The sequence below is a fragment of the Globicephala melas genome, chromosome 7 (assembly GCF_963455315.2).
Source record: "Globicephala melas chromosome 7, mGloMel1.2, whole genome shotgun sequence".
NCBI classification, from domain to species: domain Eukaryota; kingdom Metazoa; phylum Chordata; class Mammalia; order Artiodactyla; family Delphinidae; genus Globicephala; species Globicephala melas.
In genome coordinates this window covers 3,294,866-3,320,436 of record NC_083320.1, presented here as the reverse complement: position 1 = coordinate 3,320,436, position 25,571 = coordinate 3,294,866, and the positions used below count along the sequence as shown (strand labels likewise).

Genomic DNA, 25,571 nt, shown 5'->3' with positions numbered 1-25,571 from the left:
CTCATCCGTGAGGCACCAGCCGTCTGCTCTTGGTTTAGTCTGTGGGATGCGTGTTTTTCAGAGTCTGTACTGCGTCACTCCTGGCTTCATTAAACAGAGCATCATGAACACATATCACCTTCCTCAACAATTCAGGGTCATCCCTGCCACCTCCGAAATGGCGCTAAGCCGTGGTGCCGTGGTCCCCTTGAAGCGTGGGAGGCTGTCTGCTTCCCTCTGCATCCTGGTCTCCCCTGTTCACATCTCAGTAGGTTGCTGCCCGGCATCACTCCAGGCAGCCAGGCTGGGCCTCTTCACCACCCGACCCCGGCAGGCACCCACCTCACCAGAGGTGCCCGGACCCTCCCTGGTCCAGTGCGCGCCCGTTCCCAGGCCTCAATGGCCTTTTCTATCTGAACTGGGAAACCAAGTACCATCCTTATTAGAAAGACACATCAAACAAAAGAAACAGACTTGAGAGGGGGCTGGGGTGGGGGGGATCCTGTGGGTGTGAAGCGTCCGGGTGGCAGTTCTGACTCCTAGTGACCTTTCCATCCATCCCTTATCGGTCACTGACATGCTCCAAGATGGTTACGCTTGCGTGACAAGAAAGATATACTTGTTTCCTTTTGTTTTGCTTTTCTCCCCCACACCTCACAATTTTAGTTTCTTGAAATAAGGCCTGGAATTGTGACTTTTCCTTTAGGAGAGGAGAGAGAATGCTAACTACTCAGCTGATGGTCACGGCTTTCCTCTGCTCTGGGAAGAGAATTTCAATGAATGGGCTTCTTATGATAGAATTTTTTTCAACAATGGTGAAAGACAAAAATGAGTAAACCCCAGTCATCCATCAAATGACTTTTTCTTTTTTTTCTTTTTTTTTTTTTTTTTGGCAGTACGCGGGCCTCTCACTGTTGTGGCCCCTTCCCGTTGCGGAGCACAGGCTCTGGACGCGCAGGCTCAGCGGCCATGGCTCACGGGCCCAGCCGCTCTGCGGCATGTGGGATCTTCCCGGACCGAGGCACGAACCCGCGTCCCCTGCATCGGCAGGCGGACTCCCAACCACTGCGCCACCAGGGAAGCCCTCCAGTTTTTTTAAAAACGGAAACTGTGTGCTCTAGAGGAGCATCAGGAATCAGTCTTGGTTTAATGTTTTCATGTCCAAAATCTAAAGTCAACCATAATGAAAATAGTTTGAACGATTCTGGCAGATCAGGGCATCCTCTTAACACATCGTTCACAGTCAGCACGGTGCTTGAGGATGGAAATACTGAGGGGTCGGTGCAAAAAATTTAAGAAATTATTTTTCACCGACTTTAAGGCACAAGCCAGGAAACAGTTTAGTTGACAGCCGTGGGATCTCCGTGGACATCTCCATTTTAGCTGGCATCAAGTGTTTCTCAGAAAACGGCACTTTTCATAATTAACCTCTTGTACAGCAAAGCAGTTTTCTAACAGAGCAAGTTGTGTTCACATTTCTGCAGAGAGTACTTTCGGCTGGTCAGCACTGGTGAGAGGGAGAAGTTCCCCAGAATTCAGAAGCAACATTGGGTCTTTCGATTGGTGTTAAGGTTTCCCAGTGAGAGCAGACAGATTGGATCCCTTCTCTGATGTTCCTAAAAAGCAGTTTTCAGTCCTCAGTGAAGAGTGGCTGAAGTCGCCAGAGGTTCTTGAACTCACGGTTGCCCACAGGGAACCTGTCACCCAAACAGAATCTTCCCCCAGAGCAGAGCTGGACTGGATGTAGTGGCCACAGTCTCTGGCCAAGGGGCCCCTGTGTGGCCTGACGAAGACCAGAGAGGTGGGAGCCCAGAAAAGCACCCCCATGTGCCAGGGAGCAGTCGCCGTCATCGCGATATGTGATGTCACCAGCTGTTAGGTGTGAAGAAATACTCAAGGGGCAGGCGTGCTGGGGGAGGGAGAGACAGGTGGAGGGTCATCAGAAGGTCTTGTTAGGATGCAGATTCTGAGTCAGGAGTGCTGGGGCAGGGCCTGGGAGTCTGCCTGTCTCACAGGCTCTGGGAGCTGCTGCTGGTCTGCAGAGCACACTCTGCATAGCGAGCAAGGTGGTAAAGCTCTCCTTCTCTTGCTTTTTGACATGTGGATTTTCCTTCCTTTGTCCTCTTGGCGTTGATTGGGGTCTTCAGTGTCCTCGGAAAGGGCATAGCGCCATCTGAAGCCTGACCCCGGGCTGTGGGGGTTGTACGCACGGGTGCGTTTATTTCGACGGCACACATTCCCAGACACCCATTTGCCTGTTTTCTAAAACCATTTAACCCAGGTTCCACCTGCTGGGAAATCAGCACTTGCTGTGTTGCCTCTTCTTTGTGAATTGGCCGGCATCTGCACGGGGGCTTCCTGGGCTGAACACTGTGGTCCTGTGTTATTGCAGGTGTGACCCCGACGAGAAGCAGAGATGGGGAAAAAACTGGATCTTTCCACGCTCACAGATGAAGAGGCCAAGCACGTCTGGGAAGTGGTTCAACGGGACTTTGACCTTCGAAGGAAAGAAGAGGAGAGACTAGAGTGAGTGTGTGTGGCTGGGCCCCCGCAGTGCAGCCCTGGTGGCCTCCGGAGGGGCTGTCACCTCGTGGCCCTCCAAGTGGACAGACAGCAGGAGCTCGGGTACAGGACACTGGCCGGAAGCCGGGCGCTGGGAAACATTCTGCTTTCTGGCCTTAAGAAACTTTAATTAAGTTTCTTCCTAATTAAAACAAGGAGATCTGACTTTGCTCCTGAGAGCCAGATATTCCCTGAATAGGTTTAGTTCAACGTGATCCAGCCCCAGGGTGACATTCTCTCCTAAGTGGGGTGATGCTTAGGGCACAGCATTGCACGAATAAAAGAGCTAGAGGTGATGAATAGGGAAAGCCTTGGCGCTGGCCTGAGACACCCAGAAGCCGGGAGCAAGGGCATTTAGGACAAAGGCTGACTTCCGCCTCTTCCCAGCAGTGTTGGGGCACCTCGTCCTCAGCATGGAGGCCCCAGCGCCATTTTGCATGTCTCTCCCCGTGGGCTGAGCTAAAACCCACCCGGCGTTACTTACTCCCCCTCTGCCCTTGCATATTCCTCCACCAGACCTCCAAGGCTTAGCTGTCCCCCGGGCTCCCTGTTGTCTTGGTGACTTTTGTGGGTTGGTAGGCCTATTGCGAAGGAGACATTGTATAAAGACTCGGGGGTGGGGGGGGAGGTAGCCAAGGAAATGCCTGAAAGGCCCCTGGTGGCGGAGCACCAAGAGGAGGTTAGAGCCATGATGGGGAGCAGACCGTCGGGGGGCTGAGGACCCGGGCAGGACTTGGGCCTTTCCCCGCGTGGCTGCAGGCCTTCGGGCAGGGGAGTAACAAGACCCGGCTTCTGCTCTGCAGGCGGTGGGCTACGGAGAAGTGGTCAGATGAGCTTTGAAGGGGGCCCCTGCAAGTGTGCCCACGGGTTGGATGTGGGGTGTGGAGTATGGGAGGCGTCAAGGTCAGGGTCACTCCAGAGCCATGGCCTGAGTAACTGGGGCATGGAGGTGTCGTCACCTCACCTGGGGAAGGTGAGGGTGGAGCAGGTGTGGAGGAAGCCAGGACACGGGTCAGACCTGTTGACACTGGGTTGCCTGTTAGACACGAAGTGGCCAGGGAAGCCCCACACCCACGGGGCTGGAACCCAGCAGAGACAGGACTGAGGGCGCAGCCACCTACAGATGCTGTGGCTGCTAGAATCATTCCAGACTAGTGGCTTAAAGCACACACATCCCTCGCGGCTCTGGAGTCCAGAAGCCGAGGTGTGGGCGGGGCTGCCCGCCTTCCGGAGGGTCCCTTGCCTCTGCCGGCGTCTCGAGGGGCCCACGCTCCTTGGCTTCTGCCCCTCCTGCCTCTTCGAGGCCGTCAGATTGCCGTCTTCCAGTCTCTGTCTTTCTGACCTCTGCTTCTGTCGTCGCATCTCTCTGACTCTCCTGCCCTCCTGTTTTGCCTAGAAGGATCTCATGATCACGCTGAGCCCACCCAGCTAATCCCATCACCGACTCACAACCCTTAACTTAATCACACCTGCAGAGTCCCTCTTGCCCTGTAAGGAGACACAGTCCCAGGTTCTAAGAACCAGGACATACAACGTTTTTGGGGTAGAGGGATCATTACTTAGCTGCCCCAGTATTTAAAGCCATGGGTCTGGAGGGAGGACACAGAGAGAAAGACGGACCCCAGCAGAGACAGAAGGAGCAGCGGTGGGAGTCTCTGGGTCCCGACACAGAGCAGAGTCCACACAAACAGACGAACTGTTAAGTGAAGCACGTCCATTGGAGCCCAGCGCCTCTCTCGATGGCGGGGAGGCATCGGACCAGGACCGCGAGGCTTCCTGCCGCCGCTCTGTGGAGCTCTCCACCCTCCGCTCTGTGTTGGGCTGCAGGTCACCCCCGCCCCCGGGTTTTCATTATGAAGGTGCTTTCTCCCCACTGGTGTCTGGGGCCCTGACTCAGCCCCCCGCGACCCCAGGACTGGGGCCCAGAGCTGACCTTGGCCAGCGTCCTGGTGCTGATTGGGCCCGCCCCGCCCCTCGTCCCCTCCCTCTGCTTCAGCCGTGGCCTGGAGGCTGCCCCCGGGGCCCAGGGCCACAGGCTCTCAGCGACAGAGCCCACCTGGCCTTTGCTCTGGGGATCACAGCCTCTCCAGGCAGCCCAGCTGTTGTCACTTTTATTTTTTTATTTTTTTTATTTTTTTAATTGAAGTATAGTTGATGTACTTTTATTTTCAATGACAGCTTAGACCCTCCCATTCGATACGTATATAGAATCGCAGATCAGTCAGACGGGAGGGGAACCCAGCCCTCCAGGGAGACCCTTGAGTGGGTCAGCCCCTCCCTCCGTCCAGGCAGAGCTCGGGTGGTTTTGCAGAAATTCCTGTCTTTCTTGTCTACGGGGGATGCCCTCCTGACACCCTTCCTCTTTATTTTCCATGTTCCTCTAGTCATTTCACACCGTAAAAGGGAGACACGCCCGGGTAACCTCCAGTTACTGCTGGGAAAGGAAGTCTCCTAAGGATGCGGGTTGTGTTGCCTCCACTTCTGGGGGGCCTATGGGGCAGGTCAGGTCCCCGGCCAGTCGGTTACGGTCAGGGTGATGTCCTTGTTCGGAAGTGCCTGAGGCCTTCTGCTCAAGCGGCCTTCAGATCGGCCGCTCTGCTGTGTCTTCTTGGCCTTCCGTGTGCGATTAGATGGTGAGCTTATTAAATACAATAGCGCAGGACATGGTCCCTGGAAATGCTCTAGTTCGGAGAGGTGGTGGTTCAGAGAATCCACATCAGAGTCAAGGCAAGGATGCTGGAGCCCCAGGAGCCTTCCCGCAATTGGTGCTTCCTGTGCAGACACAGGCCCCTGATGACACACTTGGGAAGAGTCGTGTAAACAGCGGGGGCTTAGTGAAGGGTGTTCTGTGGGTTTTATTTTTTGATGTTTCTGTCTCTTGCTCACTGTGGTATTGGTTAACTGTGCAACAAGAGGTGAAGCCGCCTCTGCCTGTGACAAGGCTTATCCCCAGGGTCCCCGTGACCCCTGGGAGCAGGGCCCAGGCATGTGGTTCTGAGGCCAGGACACACGGGGTGTGGGTTCAAGTTCTGCTCGGGTGGGTGCTGAGACTTAGGAAGGGCGTGGCGGAAACAAGCTCCGAATAAAGACCTTTGGGTTCTGGACACTGAGATTGTTTCTGCAGAGCAGGTTGGCTACAATACCAGCAGTCTACAATGAGACCGAAGACAGTTTAGGAATAATGACCCCCGCCTTCCCTTCCTCTCAGTGGTAATCTGTGCATTTCACCAGCATCAACGTTAATCGTCCATTTCCTGCAGCCACGGTATCCCATTCTCTGTCACACGTCTGGTTTCTCCACGATTCCCTGGAGTCCTCATACTTTCTCCCAGTTCCTGATTCTCTAATCTATGAACCAACAATGGGCTGAATGGAGAAACTGGCCCTCAGGTGACAACTACGTGGGTGACCTTAGCAAACTGAGCTGCTCAGGGGTTGTTCAGATGAGTTTTTTGTTTGTTTTTTTAATTTTTATTGAGATATAGTTGATTTACAAGGTTGTGTTGGTTTCAGATGTATAGCACTCAGATGAGTTTTTGATGTCCTTGACACACTCTGAAAGATGCCAAATGGATGGCCCAGCTCAAAACACCTACCGAGGTCGTTGACAGAACAAAGTTAATAGGGGGGAAACCGTGAAACCAAGACACAAACACCTGCATTACTTGGAAGGAACTTTCCTGTCCTGAATACACGTCAAGTGGACATAGTGTGTGGGCTCAAGGTCAGTTCACCAGCAGCACATTTACCGGAGAGGCGATTTGCTAAACAGCCAACTCACCGAATATACCAGTTAGGCAACAATCAAACAAAAAAAGGAATACGTCTCCTTTAGTGTTTACAGAGTTAACAGAAATGGATGTTTGGTGGACTGCTGCTCAGTTTTTCTCCCCATGTGGGAGCATCACCCTGTAAAGGATGCTGGGATGGGGCCTGGGTGAGGGCTCCGGCACCTTCTCCTGTGGGGTAGGACCAGCACCTCTTTGGCTTCTGCTGTCAAAGTGTGTGACCAGTGAGCTGGCCCAGGTCCCCAGCACTAACGCCCGCATGCCCAGTAGACCATCTCCATGACATGAAAGCCTCTGACCCCTCGGCAAGGCCTGACCTCCTGCCCTGTGCAGAGGATTCTCACAGCCCCATGGGGAAGATGGAGGCCATCCGGTGGTGAAGGGCAAAGGCTGGAGCATCTTGGTTCATCTTCCCCATGAGCCTCTTAAAGGGACGTTTCAAACAGAACACGCTCGTTCCAGGGACTGGCTGTGGGCAGACCGTGTGGACAGCTACCCTCTGAACTGCCCAGGAGGATGTCCCTGGGGGTCTAGCTGCTGAGTGGCAGGTGCCTTGGGGAGCTTCCAAATGGCTTTTCTCACAGGCTATTTCGGGAATTCGAGGAGAAGGAAGGGGGAGGCCATCTGACCTTCGATTTAGCCCCAGGCAGATGTAAGTCTCTCCCTGAAGTCAGCATGTGTGACCAGGGACTCGGGAGTGGGGTGTTTACTGTACGCGGTGTGATGTTATTCCTGGCTTCCCGTCAACACAGTGCTACACTCTGGAGAATCCAAAACCCAAAGATGCACAAAAATTCTTAGGCAATTCCTCAAGCCTTCACTCTCCTCCAGACCCCGGTCACTGTCGCAGTGAGCTCACCCAGTTCCTCACAGAAAGCTCACAGATACCAGGTGTAACCTCCCCCCATGCTGCCCCCGTCCTTACCTGTGTTCATGCCCACCCTGTGTTCCCTCTCCTGGCCCTTACTTGTGCTCTGGCCCTTTCCTGTCTGCTCCCAGCTCCTGGAGCAGGGAGCTGCCTCAGTTACTCCCTCTCTGCCCTATAGCTCCTACTTGGAATGTCAGTAGGATCAGGCGCCATATTGGAACAAAAAAACAAAAGCAAGAACAAACCAACGAAAAAACACAGAAAGCCTTTCCTTTGTCCCTGACACCCTGCTAAACCCTGGTACACTCAAGGGCTGCACATCCTTACATCTGCCTCATGTTCCGCTGGTCTGTTCTGGCAGCCAGCCCTTTCACAGATATAGATAATCAGTGAAACAACATGAAAGTCCTAAAATGCAACCAAGTGTGTATAACAATATCTAGTACAATGGTAACATTTCATATCAGTAAAAGAGGGAAGAATTAGTTAAAGCTAAGTGTTGGAATAGTTGACCATGAGTGCAGGGCTGGGGGAGGGAGTTTGACCTCAGTTAGATTTATAACTGATACATTAAAAATGTAAAACATGAAACTGAAAATTATTGGAAGAAAATATAAGTAAATATGTACATAATCTTGGAGTGGAAAAGCCCACATATGACAACACAGGTAGACATCACGACACAAAATACTGATGAGTATTGACTAAATACATACATCTGAATTTAAAGGAAAATGTTTAAGTTTTTAAAAATTAGAAGAAAAAGTTTTGTTTTGTTTTTGTTTTTTTTGCGGTATGCAGGCCTCTCACTGTTGTGGCCTCTCCCGTTGCGGAGCACAGGCTCCGGATGCGCAGGCTCAGCGGCCATGGCTCACGGGCCCAGCCGCTCCGCGGCACGTGGGATCTTCCCGGACCGGGGCACGAACCCGCGTCCCCTGCATCGGCAGGCGGACTCTCAACCACTGCGCCACCAGGGAAGCCCCTAGAAGAAACAGTTTTAACAGAAATGGCAGTGATTCATATCTTTGATCTCTAAAGAGTGTCTTAAAATCAGAAAGATAAAGAAGTTTTCCAAATTAGAAAAACACAGAAATCCCAGAGTTTACATAGGAAAGGGATAAATGAGAATGCATGGGTGACTCACGTCGCTGGGTGAGGACCCAAGTTTACCTAAATAGAACACCCTGTTTTCAAGGGCACAGCCCACAAGTCAAATATTAGGGTGCGGACCTTCCCCAGAAAGGCAAACAGGTGGTGATGTGGATTTGCAGTCTTTGCAAACAGACCTGAATGCCTGAGATTACCCACGAAAGAGCTCCTGGTGGGACACGTGGCTTGCAAACCATGACTTGCTTTAAAAATAAATAGTAAGGAATTTGAGGTCACCCTTTGCTGGGCCACCTGGCACCACAGACAGGCAACTCCAGGGTTGAAAACACAGGGGCTGAAACAGGAAGTCAGCCGCCAGCGCAGCCTGGAGATTAGCTGTGGTCTGGGTTCACCTGTGAGGTTCCTGTGAGCCTCCCTCAGTTCACGCATCACCACGTATGTCCTCTTTATCCCTTTATCGTCATTTGCTCATTCTCTTCAGAAGACCTCAAAGAACTTTAGCAAGTGTCTATTTCCCTCATTATAATTCCTGATACTTAACTCATATAATCAGGACCTTAGATCGTGTAATTGCTCTTCAGTTCTTATTACAGTATGTTTGTCCTCTTTCAGCAATTCTCTCTGACACTTTAGTTTGGTTGATGTACTTTTAATACTTTTGTCTCAATTCTGTGACTCATTGGTCCTTTCACCTCATTCTTAAGGGTCATACTTGAGATTCGATTTTCAGTCCTCTGGAGCACATCTTCACATTGTTTTCTCAGGAATGGCATGGTGGGGGGGGGATTTTATATTTGGGAATCTCTCAGCTGGGAGTGAGATCTCTGCTCACACATTTTCCCCTCAGAACCATGGCAGAATAATGAGCCCCCAAAGATGCCCATGTCCTAATCCCCCAAATCTGTGAGTATACTGGGCTACCTGGCAAAGGGGAATTAAGATTGCAGATGCAATTAAGGGTGCCAATCAGGGCCTCAGCATGGGGAGACAATCCTGGGTAATCCAGGTGGGCCAGTGTGGCCACAAGGGGCCTGATAGATGGAAGGATGCTGATCAGGGCCTGGACACAGGGAGACAGTCCTGGGTTATCCAGGTGAGAAACAAGGGGCCTGACAGATGGAAGGAGGGGGGACACAGGGCAACGTAAGAGTGATTCATGGTGAGAAGGACTCAACCCACCATTGCTGGCTCTGAGATGGAAGAAGGGGCCGTGAGCCAGTGAATACAGTTGCCCTCTAGAAGCTGGGAAAGCAAGGGCACAGACCTTCCCCCGAGCCTCCAGGAAGAATCCCATTCCCACCAACACCTTGATTTTGGGTGCCATCTAGGACTTCCATAGCTTGAGAGGAGAAGTCAATACCTGGCTTCAAAGCTTCAAAAGTCAGGCTGACTCTCTTGTTAGGGGCTAATGCAGCTGGTGACTTTAAGTTGAAGCCAGGGCTCATTTACCATTTTGAAAACCCTAGGGTCCTGAAGAACTATGATAAATCTCCTCTTCCTGTGCTCTGTAAATGGAACAACAAAGCCTGGGTGACAGCACATCTGTTTACAGTACGGTTTACTGAATATTTTAAGCTCACTGATGAGACCTACTGCTCAGGAAAAGATTCTTTTCAAAATAATAGTGCTGGGTTTCCCTGGTGGTGCAGTGGTTGAGAGTCCGCCTGCTGATGCAGGGGATGCGGGTTCGTGCCCCGGTCCGGGAAGATCCCACGTGCCGCGGAGCGGCTGGGCCCGTGAGCCATGGCCGCTGAGCCTGCACGTCCGGAGCCTGTGCTCCGCAACGGGAGAGGCCACAGCAGTGAGAGGCCTGTTTACCGCAAAAAAATAATAATACTGCTCATTGACAGTGTACCTGGTCACTCAAGATCTCTGATGGAGATGGACAATGAGATTAATATTGTTTTCATGCTGCTAAGACACATCCATTCTGCAGCCCATGGATTGAGGAGTAATTTTGGCTTCTAAGTCTTATTCTTTAAGAAATGCCTTTCATGAGGCCATAGCTGCCAGAGACAGTGATTCCTCTGATGAATGTGGGAAAAGTAAATTGAAAACACCATGGAAAGGATTTGTCATCCTAGATGCCATGAAGAACATCCATGATTCATGGAAAGAGGTCCAAATATCAACATTCACAGGAGTCTGTAAGAAGTTGATTCCAACTCTCAACGGATGACTTTGAGGGGTTCAAGACTCCAGTGGAAGAAGTAACTGCAGATGTGGTGGACACTGTGAGAAAACTAGAATCAGAAGTGGGGCTCCAGATGTGACTGAATTGCTGCAATCTCATGATACAACTTGAACAGATGACGAGTTGCTCCTCATGGATCAGCAAAGAAAGCGGTTTCTTGAGATGGATCTACTGGTGAAGATGGTGTGAAGATGGTTGAAATGATAACAAAGGATTCAGAATATTCCATAAACTGAGTTGATAACGCAGCAACAGGATTTGACGGAATTGACTCCAATTTTGAAAGAAGTTCTACTGTGGGTAAATTGCTATCAAACAGCGTTGCATGCTGCAGAGAAATTGTTCATGAAACGAAGAGTCCATGCAGCGAACTTCACTGTCGTCTTATTTTAGGAAATCACTGCCGCCGCCCTAGCCTTCAGCACCCACCACCCGGATCAGTCAGCAGCCACCAGCACAGAGGCGGGACCCTCCACCCGCAAAAAGAATATGACTCAGAAGAAGGTTAGCAATTTTTAACAAGAAAATATTTTAATTAAGGTATGTGCATTATTTTTTCAAACATAATGTTATTGCACACTTAATAGACTTCAGTATAGTGTAAACATAACTTTTATTTGCCCTGGAGAACCAAGAAATTCCTGCGACTCCCTTTATTGCAATATTCATTTTGTTGCGGTGGTCTGGAACTGAACCCACAATGTCTCCAAGGTGTGCCTTATTACCCGTGAGATGTTTGCCCTTCTCTGCCTTGGCCATCATCTTCTCTCCGCATTTCTGTCTCCTCAGCCCTTTTCTTTGCATTCTAGGAGAGTAAATGTATGGCTTCCACATCAGCAGTTCTCAAACATTTTGGTCTGAGGGACCCTTTATGTTCTTAAATTACTGAGAACCCCAAGGAGCTTTTGTTTAGCTGGGTTATAGATGTCAGTATTTATCTCATCAAAAATTAAAACTGGGCGTTTTAAAAATAGTCATTCATTTATTTAAAACAACAATAAACCCCTTACAACATAATAAAATTTTTATGAAAAATAACTTTTTTTCCAAAATAAAAACATAAGTGAGGAAAATGGCATTGTTCTGTATTTTTTGAAAATCCCTTTAATGTCTGGCATAATCGGAGATAGCTGAATTCTGATATTTCTTCCGCGTTCAGTGTGTTGTAATATGTTGTTTTGTCTGAGGTGTTGGAAGAAAATCTAGCCTCACACAGATATGTAGTAGGAAAAAGGAGGAGTGTTTTAGTAGCTTTCTCACATAATTATGGACATTGTTTTGATAATACATGGAAACCCTATGACTGGTAGTTTCTTAAAGGAAGTTACAATGTGGAATCTGAAACCATGTCAATGAACCTTACCTTTCCTGTTTCATGAAAATCCGTTGGTCCATCTTGCACTTGAAGTTAATCTCTGTCCACGCATGATTTTGTGACACCTATGCAGACTTTCCAAATGTCGACACGTTTCATTATACCGAACCCAAAAAATCAAATCACTGCTGATCTTATCAGAAACCGCTCCGTGATGAAAACTGTCCGGCCCAAGTCAGCAGAGACATAAAAGTTTTCCAAAAGTCTTTGAGCTTGAAAGCTTGAGTTTTGTCAATGGCAACAAATACTGTCACTTGACACACTTTTAATTAAAGACGCACTTCATCAAGACATGCTTTCGTTTCTTTCTTTTCTGGCAGAGAGCAGATTGACCGCTGGTACACTCTGTACCTCTGGCTTGATCTGTGCTGAGGCCCCAGAACGTTCACCCGCCATAGCTTTTGCACCACCGGTGCGGGGGTCAAAGAGCAAAAAACACAAATACTACCTTAGTGTTACTATGAGAGGAGTTTTGACCTTGTGGACCCTGTCAAAGGGTCTCAGGTACCCCTGTAGGTCCCTGGACCACACCTTTAGAACCACTGTTCTGAATCCCTGGACTTGATGTTCTGCCCGTTTCCCTCCCCATTGCCCACCTCAGTTCCTTTCCATCTTCACTTTAGCCCCGTCTTCTCCACCTCCATGAACATAGCCTGTGGTCTTTCCACCTCAGCCTGGCTTCTTCTTACCTCCTCCTCCTCTCTCTTATGCCCACTCAGCACACACACAGGAAGACTAGTTTCAAGTCTTCCTCTATTTACTACTACTGTGTAGTCAATCACATTCAGGGCATCTTTTCTTCCTGAAAGTGACCTTAACTTGTAGCTGCATGTTGGGCTCGTCCCTGCCTGTAGTGCAGGGACATCTGGTCGACCCTGTGATTGCGATAAGCAGGTTGGCTCTGGCCCCTCACCACCCTCCAGGTCTGTTGACATGCCCTCTGGTTGGCAGGCATCTGGTGTTACTCTGCTGGACCCATGCAGGGTCCCCTCTTCCCTCCCTCCTGTTTTCCAGCTGTGAAGAAGAGAAGTTGTGTTGTAGAGAATCTGAAGCAGAGTCACAGATGTAGAAAACAAACTTATGGCTACCGGGGGGAGGTGGGGGGGATAACTTGGGAGATTGTGATCGACATATGCACACTACTACATATAAAATAGATAACTAATAAAGACCTGCTGTAGAGCACAGGGAACTCTACTCAATACTCTATAACGACCTATATGGGAAAAGAACCTAAGAAAGAGTGGATATACGTATATGTATGATAGATTCACTGTGCCGTACAGCAGAAACGAACACAACATTGTACATCAACAATACTCCAGTAAAATTTTTTAATTTTTAAAAATTTAAATTTATTTTAAATAATATATATTACAAATAAATATATTCACAAAAAAAAGGAATCTGAAGCAGAGTATCATTATCTGTTCCCCCAAATTCAACACCTGAAAGTTTCCAGCTGCCACCCCAGGACTCTCGCGGGCTCTTATTGAAGAGGACTTCACATCCTGGGATGCAGTGTACCTCTGCACGTCCTCGTCTTTCTTTCCGGGGGTCCGGCTCTACCTGGATGGAGAATGGGGGCCCATGCTGGGAGACAAGCTGGACAAGGCCCTGCCCAGCCAAGGGGTGGCCTTGAGGTTTTCTGGCTGAAGCAGATACATCAGGAGTAGACGTGGAGGACACTAGGCCCTTTCCACCTGGCCCCAGGTGCTCTGCGGTTTAAGGAGGACACTTTCTCTACCGTGTCAATGCAGCTCTATCTAGCCTGTAGTCAGTGGATGACAGCATTCTTCCTAGCTTCCTGCCACCACTGGGCTTTTTTTATTGGCTGTGTGGGTTCAGCTTCTCAACTCTTACTGTAGGGTGCCGACCTGACCTCCACTTACCTGGTGTCATCCTCAGCTCAGGACCATTAACTCAGGCCAGGGTGGCAGAGCAGGTGTGGCTGACCTGGGCCTCACAGAAGAGAGCGTCAGCCTGGCCCACCGTCTGCCCACCGTCCTGCTCCATCCTCTGTGACTCTTCCTGCTGCCGCTCTGACCGGTCCAGGAACCTCTTGGATTTTTCTCCTCTAATCTCCTGCTAAACAATTAAACTGGGCCACAGGTTGGCTCTAGATAACTGTGTGGCCCAACCAAGCTGCACCCCCAGGACCTCACCGGGCCCCATCCCTGCTGGTTTCCCAGAGCCGCCAACCCCGTCTGGTCCGACGGAGCTTGGACACTGGGTGCTAGTGGCCACGGGTCCACACTCATGCAGCTATACAGTCTCCAAGCTCTGGGCTGTACATCAGAAAAGCTCCGGGTTCAGGGTCAGAGCTGGGGAACCAACCTGGGGTCCAGGACCTCTGTGCACCCTCTTCCCGCTATACTGAGTTATGTGAGGTGGTGCGGGCAGTTGTGGGCCTGCTCCCTCCTATGATTCTGAACCTGTATGGTTCGCAGCCCTTTAGCAATGAAAGCAAGTCACGGTGCTACCTGACTTTGGGTCACTGTTTTCTGCATCTGAGAGAGTGTGTGTGTGTGTGTGTGTGTGTGTGTGTGTGTACACGTGCACGCGTGCCCTTGAATTTAAAGCCTGTTGCAGAAACAAGGCATCCGATATTTTCTTGTTTCCGATTCAGGGGTTTGAAAGGCAAGATTAAGAAGGAAAACTCCAAGAGGGAGCTGCTTTCGGACACGGCCCACCTGAGCAACACCCACTGCGCCCGCTGCCTGCAGCCCTACCGGCTCCTCGAGACCCCCAAGAGGCAATGCCTGGACTGTGGCCTCTTCACCTGCAAAGGCTGCGGCCACAACCCGGAGGAGCAGGGCTGGCTCTGCGACCCCTGCCACCTGGCCAGGTGAGCCGGGACCTGGAGATCAAGTGGCCCTGCCGGCGGGGGGCCTGGCCTGCCCCTTCCAGGACACGGGGGTGTGTGCCGCCCCGCCCGGGCCTGAGCTCTGTGTCTCTGCAGGCTGGTGAAGAGGGGCTCCCTGGAATGGTACTACAGGCATGTGAGAGCCCGCTTCCAGCACTCCGGGGGGGCCCAGGTAGCGCGGTCCCTCTGCGGGAGGCTGCAGGGAGCAGGTAAGGAGTGAGCCTCTTCCCCAGGCATCCAGTACGGGACCCAGACTCTGTCTTTTCGGCAGACATTCCCCGTGAGTCCGATAAGATCATCAAGACATAAGAGATGGGCTGTAGCTCAATCGTTTGTTTTAATATTTTGAATCCAAGTATTTATTCCATGAAGAACTTGAGGTCCAGACGGTGTTCTTGCACTAAACCTGTGCTCACCTGTGTTGTCCACCTTGAAGACATGGGGGTAGAGGGATATGTCGGGGGAAGGACGTGAGATTGCCTGAGCTTAGAAGTGTCTCCTGAACTTGAACGGAGAGAACTGAGCGGTGTTTTCGGGAAGCTCTTGCCTTGTCCCTGTCACCAGAGTCCCAGGCTCTGCCAACACCTGGCCAGGCCTTCGGGCTGTGACGGCCTGTCAGGCCAGTATCTGGGGGCTCGGTGTCTTGACCGTCTCCATCTGGGGCACCGAGGAGAATGCCCCGGGGTCTGGAGCTCCTGCACGTCCGAGCGGAGGCGGTGCTTCTGGGATTGGGGGTGTCCTCACTGTGCGCCAGCCTGGGCGTCTCCCCCAGGCCTTCTGGAGAGGCGCCTTACTTGTGTCTCGGGCCCCGTAAAGCCCCACGTTGATAGGCAGATGCAGGAGGCAGGCATAGCCACCCTCAGGGCATGGGCACACGCACTGGGCCTGGCACAGGTGTTTCTGAGCAATGTTAGCACACTGTTGAATTCAGGACAGACCACCGAGAGGCTTCCTCACCTGTGATGGCTTTTGGCACCTGGAGCAACAGACCGCAGGGGTAGGGGGCTTCCTTGGGCCGGGGGTGCAGGGGGCATGTGATAAATCATCGAAACCAGGACATTTGTAAGAGTAAAAGTGGCTCTCCTGATAGCCGTGCTGAGACAGCTGGCGTCACTAGGAGTGTCCTGGTGACACGGTGGGGCGGGGGGCACCGTCACCCTGTTCTTCGGGAGTTTTCCCCACCTCCTCACCAGGATCCTCACCAGGATCGTGGCCGATATTTCTGTCTCGGTTGGAGCCTATCAGTAAATCCCACAGCTGCGTGCACCCGCGACCCCGTGCCCGCTCGGCCGGCCGGGAGCCCGCTGAGGGATCTTCCTGCAGCAGGAGTGTGGTTTCACCGCCGCCGCAGGGCTCAGGTGTGGGAACCACAGGTAGCACGGGAAAAGCCACACCGCGAAGCGTCTGAGAATCTCAACGCCGGAGGCCCCGTTCACGGTGGGAAACCACAGGCCACGTCACAACGCTGAGGACCTGGTCCTGGCCCCGGGAGGTTCTGATTTCTAGGGACTGGGGTGGGCTCAGGAATCTGCGTTAGGTAAAAGGTCACGGGGATTCTGGCGCCCAGCCAGGTTGCAGAGCTGGGAGCCAGTGCCACCCAGAAGCGGCCAGTTTCAGAACTGTCACCACTGAGGGCCAGGAGGTGGCACTGGGGGGCAACAAAAAATCTGATTGCAGCCGCTGCTGCGGACCCAGTGAGGCAGGTCTCGGGTGGGGTGATGGTCCAGGGGCTGCATTCTCCCTGCTGGTACCTGTGAACGCAGCACACCAAGAAAGGGCACACGGAAAGAGCACAAAATCGGGAAAGTTGTACCTTTAAAACGAAGTAGTCAAACATAAAAAAGAAGAAGAAGTGATTCAAGTTAATGTTTCAAAAGCTGGTCCAGGCGGGGCCTCACGCAGGGGGGTAGCTGGTGAGGGCCGCTGGGGTCTCTGCTGAGTGCTTTTCTTCGGCTGTAGGTTTACCTGACCAAGTGCTGCGCTCACCTGACGTCAGCAGTAAGTCTTTTGTGCTCACAAGGATGCCGGGGTGCCCCTGGCCCCCCAGGAAGGTGGATGGTCCATGGGGCTTCCAGACTAAAACCCCAGAATGCACTGCATCACTCTTTTGTAGTGACCTGAGGGAACAGAACACCGGCCAGGCCAGTGTGACTGGGGGGAAAGAGGGAAGAGTGAGGCTGTGCTGGGGGTCGGGGGACAGACCTGGGGACTCAGGTGAAAAAGGCATCCTGGGGGGGCAGAGAAGGGAGGGGAGGGAGGCCCGGGGCTGAGAAGCAAGTGAAATGAGACTGAAAGTGAAGAGGTTAGTTTGGGAAAAGGTGACTTAGCTCCAGGCCTGCTTCACCCACACACTGCGGTGTCTTCAGACGGCTTAGGAAGCGGTCAGTGAAGGGGACCATTGGTGAAGTTGATGCAGAGTATTCGTCTTCTGCTGTGATTCAGACCAGCTCTACCTGATGCTCAGATAGGTCTTTGGGAGGCCAGTAGAGGGCCTTGCCTGGTCGCTTCACAGCAGATGGAGGGGTGGGTGGGCGGATGGACGGATGGTCTTGTCCTGGTGGAGTCATGCAGGCGTCCATTGCAGGTGGGCCTGAGCCAGGCCCCAGAGGGAGAAGTGGAGACAGCGAGCACACGGATGAGGACAGAGAACAGGACACAGGGGCCCAGGCCCAGCCCGTTGGAAGCAAAGTAAGTCTTCCCCCAGCCCTGCCCTCCCTGATGCTGGAGGCTCGGATTCCGATGTCCTGAGAATCTCAGGCTCTCCATCACTCCGCGGGCCGGGAGCACGAAGAGCCGCCTGCCTCCGCCATGCCCCGCAGCCTCTGAGATCACTGAGCACCAAGCAGCAGTGTGCTCTCGGCACAGGTCTCTCCATAGGAAACCCCAGAGCAAGCTGCAGGGGAGCGGGGCCTGCAGAGAGGCCTTCCTGGACCTCCAGCCCTGCCTGGACATCCGGCCAGCGTCCTCCGGGCACGTGGTCGTGAGGGCACTGGTGTCCCCCGGAAACAGCCTTTGCACCTTTCAGGGAAGCGAACCCCCTCCGGCTTTCCTCTGTGAACGTCCTTGCTTTTGTTTATAGCCGGCCGTGAGCCTTGTTTTTTATTGGTGTCTGCTTCTGCTTTCACTTATATTTTAACTTATTTTTGGTGATAAAGACAAGCAAAGTAATCCCCGGGGTTTCTGGGCAGGTTGACAGAAGGGCAGCAGGAGGGAGGGGAGGGGCGGGGCGGGCGGTGATGTTGGCCGGAGCCCCTTGGAGAGCGACAGGGTCTCTGAGAACCACACCGGCTGGTCTGCGCGGCTGGTCCCCGGGGACTGTAGGCATCTTTTTATGAGAAAATCTTATATGTCTCGTTGACTAAGCTCAGCAAGTACTCTCCAGTGTTGAATGTTCCCTACACAATACGTTTAAAGGATGGAAACCATCATGAGGGAAGGAGTCGGAATAAACTCTGCTCTTGCATCTAAAGACGATGGAGCTCTCTGGAGCCCCCCTCCCCGCTCTGCTTCCCCGCGCTGGGCACCCCTCATTTGCTAAAGTGTGAGGGGTGAGAAGCACCCATCGGCCCAGAGAAGCCTGCCTGCCCCCCAGGGCGGCACTGCTGGGCCGTGTGCAGCCGTGTGCCCGTCGGGGGCTGAGCGGACGATTCCTTCTGCTCTTCTAAGAGGCGCTGGGGATGCAGAGCCTGTGATGGGTGGGGGGCTCTGGGCCGCCCCCGGCGCCGCCGCAGATGGTGGCTGTGCCCTTGGAGATGCCCTCCCCGCTGCCCGAGGCGAGGGCGTGTGGCCCTCACAGTCAGGCTGACCCTCTGTCTCCTCTTTCCCGCACCCCTTCCTGCTCAGAAAAAGCGCGTCCTCCCCGTTCACGGCTTGGACTTCGAGGCAGACTCTGACGACTCCACTCCGTCCTGCGGGCACCCCCCAAGGCTGTCCTTGGTCTCTGTGGCCGCGGACAACCCGCAGGTCAGTGGGCTCTCTTTTCTGCCCCCGGCCATCCCAGGATAACCTGGGCGACAGGTTTTCAGGCCCCGGGTGGGGGGACAGCATTCTGGGAAACAGTCTGATGGCCATGGGGGCATCACAGGCAGGGGGACAGCGGGGGTTGGGGGCATAGAAACGTCACACCCTCCGGTCCCTGGAGAGACGGGGTCGGCTGCTCGGAGAAGTGGGGCACGGGGCAAATGAGTCAGGGCCCTGGGGCGTTCGGGGCGGGTGCCTGTCCCCGTATGAATGCAGAACCCCCGAGACTCGAGCGAGGGCAGAGGAACAGCATCGCCCTGGGGTCGGACAGGGCCCGGCATGTGCCTGCACTCACTGCGGCTCATTACGGGGGTCCCTCTGCTTCATCGCCCAAACGAGGATAGCCTTGTGGGTGGAACGGGCTGCCGTTAATACTTACACCAGGACACGCGGCCTCCACGGGGGCCGCCCAGGAGAACCGGCCATGTAGTCACTGCTCCCTAGCTGTGTGCCCTTGGCCTGGGGACCCTGCGTGAGGCTCCATCCCCTCGCCTCACCTGGACAAGGGCTGATCCTCTCAGCCTCACAGGATCCCTTTCCAAAGGCACTAGAGGCTGAGCCCGGCACACACAGGACCACCACACACAGCACGGGCAGCTGGGGCACAAGCCCCAGAGCGAGGACGCCCTCGGCTGGAGCCCTGACATCTCAGTGCCCGGGCTCAAATGGCACCAGCCCAGAGCTGGGGCCAGGCTCGGTCTTCCGGGGCTGATCTGCAGACGCCTCCGGGCGGGGGCGCAACAGAGCAGGGAGCTGGGAGCCAGCACCCAAAAGGTCTTTGGGTCACGGGTCCTGCTCCAGCGGCAAGTCCGGAGCCCTTTGAAATGAAAGGGCATTGAGTCTCCAGGAGCAGAGAGGATGGGTGTCCAGTGTTCAGTCGGTCAGATGATGCCTGGAAACCCTCAAGACTTGGACTGGAAAGACCCACATTCCAGGGAGCTGCCCTTTCCTAGTACAACCTGCCAACAGGCCCCATGTGCTCAGGCCCTCACAGGTGAGCCCTGCGCGGAGGAGACCACCTCCCAGGAGCCCGTGGTCCTGGATGGGGCTGACACCAGGACCTCTGGGTGCCACCCCTGTCCAGAAGGGCAGATGGCCAGCCTCTCGCCTGCCGGACCAGACGCCCTCGCTGAGCTCTGCCTGCCAGCAGAGTCTTGCATGGCGGCCCCGGGGACGACTGCGACACCTGGTAGGTGCCCTTGACCACCGTGTTCCGCGCGGGCTCTGCGTGGAGGAGAGGGTCGCTGGCAGCCTGCCCCACCACCCCGATCTGTGCCACCCCCTGACTGGCTTACAGTGCGTAGCCCCTTCTTCACTCTGACTCTTCAGCATGTGCAGTGCTGGCACACGCCATCAACCCCTGCTCCCCTGGGCTGCGCGCTTCCCTGGTAACACTCAGAAGTACCAACATTGACGCCTGCCCTGGCCACACAGCTCACTGCCACCTTGGATGGGGGGACATCGAGCAGGACTGGGGTAGGGACGTGCAGGTGTCCCTGAGATGATAGGATCACTGGCCACCCAGACCGACCCCCTTAACCACAGGACAGGGCAGCTCCAAACCTGGGGCGCCACCTCCCTTCCAGCTATGACTCGGGAGGTCCCTGAGTGCTGAGACCCTAGTTTAAATCCTCAGTTTAATTTTGTTGTCAGACAGTCGGCTTCCTGATGAAATCCCGAATCACTGTCTGTTCCTGTGCCCTGGGGGAGTGTGCACTGGGGTCCGGGGTTCAGGTACCCTCGTGATGAAGGAGCAGATGAGACCCCAGAAGCAGCACGGGCTGCTTCCCACCGACCTGCTCCCACGTGGCTGCAGCGTGGGACCAGCTGCCGGGGAAAGGTGCTTAAGATGCCGTCTGCCAGGAAGTGGGCCGGCTTTCCATGTTCCCTTTTCATTATATTATAGGGACTGTAAGCTCATGATTCACACGCCCACTAGGATCCTGGAGCGTCTGGGGGCAGCGGGAGGGCAGCTTTACTTCCCCTTAAACAATCAGTAAACGAATCTACATCGACCAAGTCACAGGATGAAGCCTCGGACACACGCACTTCCTCCCAGGTCCCTAATCAACCCCGGCACGTGGATGGGGTGGCAGCGGGGAGAGGGAGAGGCTGAGACAGACGGTATCGAGCTGGGAAATGCGCCCGGGAGGCAGGCAGCTCTGAGTTTCAAGCCCAGCTCTTTCGACCAACTCACCACCCGATTTCATTGATTCTAAGACACATTTGTCACCTCGTCTCACATTGGGAGCGTCTTACAGCGAGTGTGGTAGAAGAGAGTGTGTTGGAGATAGATTGGCAGTGTTGTCTCTTAATAGTGCATCAGACAAGCTACAAGGTCTGCGGTGTAAAGGAGTGTGGTGTGTGCTTGAACAAACCTCTGAACCGCCGTGCCTCGGTTTCCTCGTTGTAAAATAGGGTTAGTGCCTAACTCAGCGCACTGCTGTGGCCTCTGAATGGGATGGTTGCATCTGTTAGCCCTTGAGCCCTTGGTTGCATCTGTTAGCCCTTGAGACATAATGGCCCATCACAAACTTACCAGCTTAAAACAACACACATTTATGAGCTTACGGGGGCCAGGCATCCAACACGGCATCGCCAGGTCATTAGCGCACGTCTCCCAGGCTGAAACCACAGTGTCCACGGGGCCAGAGTCTCAGCTGGAGCTCAGGGCCTTGCCCCCAAGTCGTTCAGGGTGCTGGCAGGGCCATGTGGCCGGCTGCACGTCAAGCACAGAAACAGCTCGTGCAGCTGATTCCTGGGACCCTGGCTCCTGTGGGGCACCTCACAGGAGGGTCAAGCCCTCCCCCTCCCGGCACGGCTGGATGTGGTGCCCTCCAGGCCAACCTGGAGCTCTGGGGGTACTTTCTGGTGAGAACATGGGGCTCTTCCACCAACAGAGCCCAGGAATAAGCGTCTCAGGCCACACGGTAGGTGACCCGTGCCCACGAGAGTCTGCGAATCACTAGGCTGGCAGGAAAAGCAGTCCCCGGTGACCAATGTGGAAAGACTTCCCAAAGTCACCTCCACTCGTGGAAACTTCCCGGGACGCGTGTCCGCCACACCCGAGGCGCGTGGAAGTCCGTGTGATGTAATTATATTACATTTGCTTTGCCCACCTGGCTTTCCTACCCTGGAGCCCCCCGTGAGTGCTGGCGGGGCAGGGGCTTCTGCTCCTGAAATTCCGAGTGTGGGACCGTGGACTCTGTTCCATTCTTACTTGGTTTAGGGATCTCAGCCCCATAATATCAATGGAGTAGAATCATGTCTCCGTTTTCTTCGATTTCTGATTTCTCTTCATTGGAGAAAATGCCCATTGGCTTTCAGCTTTTCACTCCAAATAATCCAAACCCACTCTTCCTCCAAAGGAACAAATGTCCTCTGGAATGAGCAGCTCCCATCCCACTATCTGGCCGACGTGGACACCTCAGATGAAGAAAGCGTCTGGGCTCAGAGGGTGTCCTCTCACCATCCCAGACGGAGAGGCCAGACCTTGTCTGAGAAGCAGGTAAGGCGGCCGGAAAGAATGCATTCTAGTTGCTTCTTTGGGTGGTGCCTTTTTACCTTAACATCAGTTCATTGCTGAGAAATTAAAAGTACTTCAAAACTATAAAACTGCACAAGCCTGCTCAGCAGAGATGTGCAATGTCAGAAGCCCTGGGACGAGGGGTGTGGTCCAGCGCTGCAGCCACAGGCTACAGACTGCTCTCCAGGGCCTTGGGGATAACAAGCAGGGCTGCCAGCGGGCCCGGCCTTTGCTGAGCCCTCTGCTTCCGTCCGCACCCGCTTCCCCCTCTGATCTGCCCGGGGCTCACCCTTCACGGGCTCGGACGTTGGGGGGGCCCTTCCTCAGTCTAAGCTGACCTAGAACAGGTTAGGGGCCCTTCCAGCCTCAGTCCCTTCACAGCTGTGCTCCGGAAGGGAATGATCTGCGAAGAGGAGCGCCTGACTTGTAGAAGGTGCCTTTCTTTTTTTTTTTTTTTTTTTTGCGGTACGCGGGCCTCTCACTGTTGTGGCCTCTCCCGTTGCGGAGCACAGGCTCCGGACGCGCGGGCTCAGCGGCCATGGCTCACGGGCCCAGCCGCTTCGCAGCATGTGGGATCTTCCCGGACTGGGGCACGAACCCGCGTCCCCTGCATCGGCAGGTGGACTCTCAACCACTGCGCCACCAGGGAAGGCCAAGAAGGTGCCTTTCTTCGCATGGCTTTCTGGTGGATCAGTGTCAGGTGTTTTGTTATTTGTTTTGGGAGGTTTTTTTGTTGTTCTAAAATTGATCTAAAATGTCAACAGGGCAGAAGCATGGAGTTTTTAAACTCTGCGTCTCCCCCTGCAGAGTCAGTGCCCGCAGGCCCAGCTGGCTCTCTTCCCTATAATATCACCCGGCAGCATGGCCCGACCCCGGGGCTGGACGTACCCCCTGCTCCGACCTCCGCCTCTGAGAGAAGCCACTGACCTTTTGCCCTGAGCACAGCAGGGCACGAAAGGCCCTCAGGAGGCCTGCAGTGAAGACCCCGCTCTCTGCCATTCAACCCAGGGGCTCACTCTTCTTTTATGGAACAGGGGAGATGCTGATGCAAGGAAGTGTCCTTTGATTCAGACCAGGGCGTGACTGGCTTGGCCCCTGGGAAGGCTGCGGGATGATGGTGGAGGGCCAGTGCGGCCAGGACGGACACCTCCCCAGGGCAGAGACAGAGACCTCCCCGGGGCAGAGGCCTCCCCAGGGCAGAGACAGAGACCTCCCTGGGTGGCAGAACCACCACTGGCAGAGAAGTTCCCAGTGTCCAGGCCAGAAGACAATGGGATAAAGACTAGAATTAAACTGTCTATTTTCAGCAAGTTTTTAATTTAGCAGCTTTAGTGACGTTCAGTAAAACACATATCGCGGTATTTAGTCCTACTGACACCAGTCATCCTTTATGCCTCCTTGAAAATTACTCTCTGTTTCATGCTTGTATCTTGTCTCTGGAATTCTTCTTCTTCATTTCTTTCTCTTGCCTTTATTTACTTCCTCTGACTTCACCTGCATCTTTGTGAAAAGGGAATCAGGCAGTGTAAAGAGCGGCCTCCAGAGGGCAGTAGCGTCCCTGTGCATCGGGGAAGACCCAGGGCCGACTCTTACAGGACTCACAGACATGCCTTGGGGATTCGAGAGTTCTCGAGAATAATGTTCTATTGGGGTCAGTCTGAATGGTCCTCCCCTGACCTGTTGCCTGTCTTCGTGGTCAGGACTTTCTGGGTGAGGGATAGTCAGCAAAGACTTTCTATAAATAATCACTCATGCTGAGAGGGAGGCCAGAGAGAGCACAGCATGTGGTACCCAGGACGGATGCTTCCAAGGGGCTGAGATCAAGGAGGTGCAGGAAACGGAGCCCTGGCACGCACCCTGCCCCGTGTGGTGGGTAGTGAGCCCCTGGTGCCCCAAGAGCGCAGGCTAAAGACACTGACTCGGTTTCCCCACGAAAGCCTCACTGGTGCCAAACTACAGTCGCTCATTTTCCTCCTCTGTCTGTACTGCATTCCTAAATTGTAAATCTGGGTTTTGCTGCAAACGAGTTGGAAACAGTGGAAGTTCATTCCAAGTTGCCATCCGTGTGTCCAGATAGCATGTAATTTACCTGGACGGAGCTCACACGGGACAGAGCGGCTCCCGCTTTGGGCCGAAGGGAGGGGCACGAGCAACTTTGGGCCCCTGAGCACCTGAGAGACAGGTGTTCGCTGGGGGGTGTCTACAGGGGGCCAACGGCTCTTGATCCCAGATGGAAAACCGGGACGCGTCCAGGCTGTCCTGGCGGCATGCAGACAGGCTCTCTTGCTCAGAGAAAACCACCAGCCCGCAGCTCACCTCCCATTCCGAGGGCTGTGGTCTCTCCACGGCTCTGTGCTGCCCCCAGCTCGTGTCCCTCCTCCATCAGGACGAGAACTTTCCGAGCTCTCGTCGTGGGATGCTTTCCTTTCTCTTTCGCTCTGGAGGTGGTACTTCACTGTGCCGGTGCCGGACCCTGGTTGGGTCAGCTCTTATTCTCCTGCCGTGGGTTCATGCCCACCACGCTCCCCGGGGACACACGACTGTCTGCTGAGCATCCCCCTCCCAGGTATTGATCACTGCCTCTCAGGTGCCATGAGTGCACCCACAGCTGGTCTCAGTTACCAGCAGCCACTCGAGGCTGGGGCCACTCCCGCCGAAACCCTCGTGTTGAAGCTTCTCAGCTTGTGTTCTTCTCTGGGCAGATTTGCCCACTCAGAGCCCTCGGTGCTGTGAAGATCAAACTAATTACCTGCGGAACAATGCAAAAGCGTCTTACCAGCCTGCTGGAGCCATCTCCCTCTTTTAAAACAAGGTGGACCACAGAGGAGATAATGGCAGGCCAGATGCATCTGCCGGGCTTGGAAGAAAACAGGAGAATTGATTTTCTCATTTCCCGGCCTGGGAGTTAATAGACTCCGGTGACTCAAGAGCTGGTGACTCAAGGTATGAGCCAGTCGCACTTTCAGGTCATCACCTGGCAGGCCTCCTGGCCCACGCTGACCCGGGGCTCTGACTTTTAGTTTGAGCAGCCTGGCATAATCAATTCACACCTTCCTGTGCACCTCAGGTTCAGCAGTGACAATGGCTGCGCCACGGCAGTGACGCTGAATGTGTCACCTGTCCTGCTTTATTCATCCTCCCAACGCCCCCCGCCTCCGCTTCTGGTACCGCTCCCAGCTTCTGCTTGGCGTTCCAGAACCCCGGCTATCAGAAAATGGGCCTCACAGTTACCTTCCCAGGGCACATGACGAATGGTGACCTGACCTTTCCTTCCACTGCTTGG

The 25,571-nt window shown here is 53.8% G+C and overlaps 1 protein-coding gene across 3 annotated transcripts in view; it reads left to right on the top strand.

Moving 5' to 3' along the window:
* MLPH (melanophilin) overlaps nt 1–25,571 on the top strand; it is a 43,761-nt gene that overhangs the window by 5,975 nt on the left and 12,215 nt on the right. For 2 of the 3 annotated variants that reach the window (XM_070045885.1, XM_070045884.1), the window contains exons 2-9: nt 2,372–2,505; nt 14,506–14,724; nt 14,839–14,951; nt 16,702–16,740; nt 17,327–17,430; nt 18,586–18,705; nt 19,747–19,951; nt 22,131–22,270. In XM_070045885.1, coding sequence (XP_069901986.1) covers nt 2,396–2,505; nt 14,506–14,724; nt 14,839–14,951; nt 16,702–16,740; nt 17,327–17,430; nt 18,586–18,705; nt 19,747–19,951; nt 22,131–22,270 — 1,050 coding nt within the window. In that variant the 5' untranslated portion in view covers nt 2,372–2,395. The remainder of the gene's footprint in view (nt 1–2,371; nt 2,506–14,505; nt 14,725–14,838; nt 14,952–16,701; nt 16,741–17,326; nt 17,431–18,585; nt 18,706–19,746; nt 19,952–22,130; nt 22,271–25,571) is intronic. The other variant, XM_060301664.1, reaches the window with a different exon arrangement.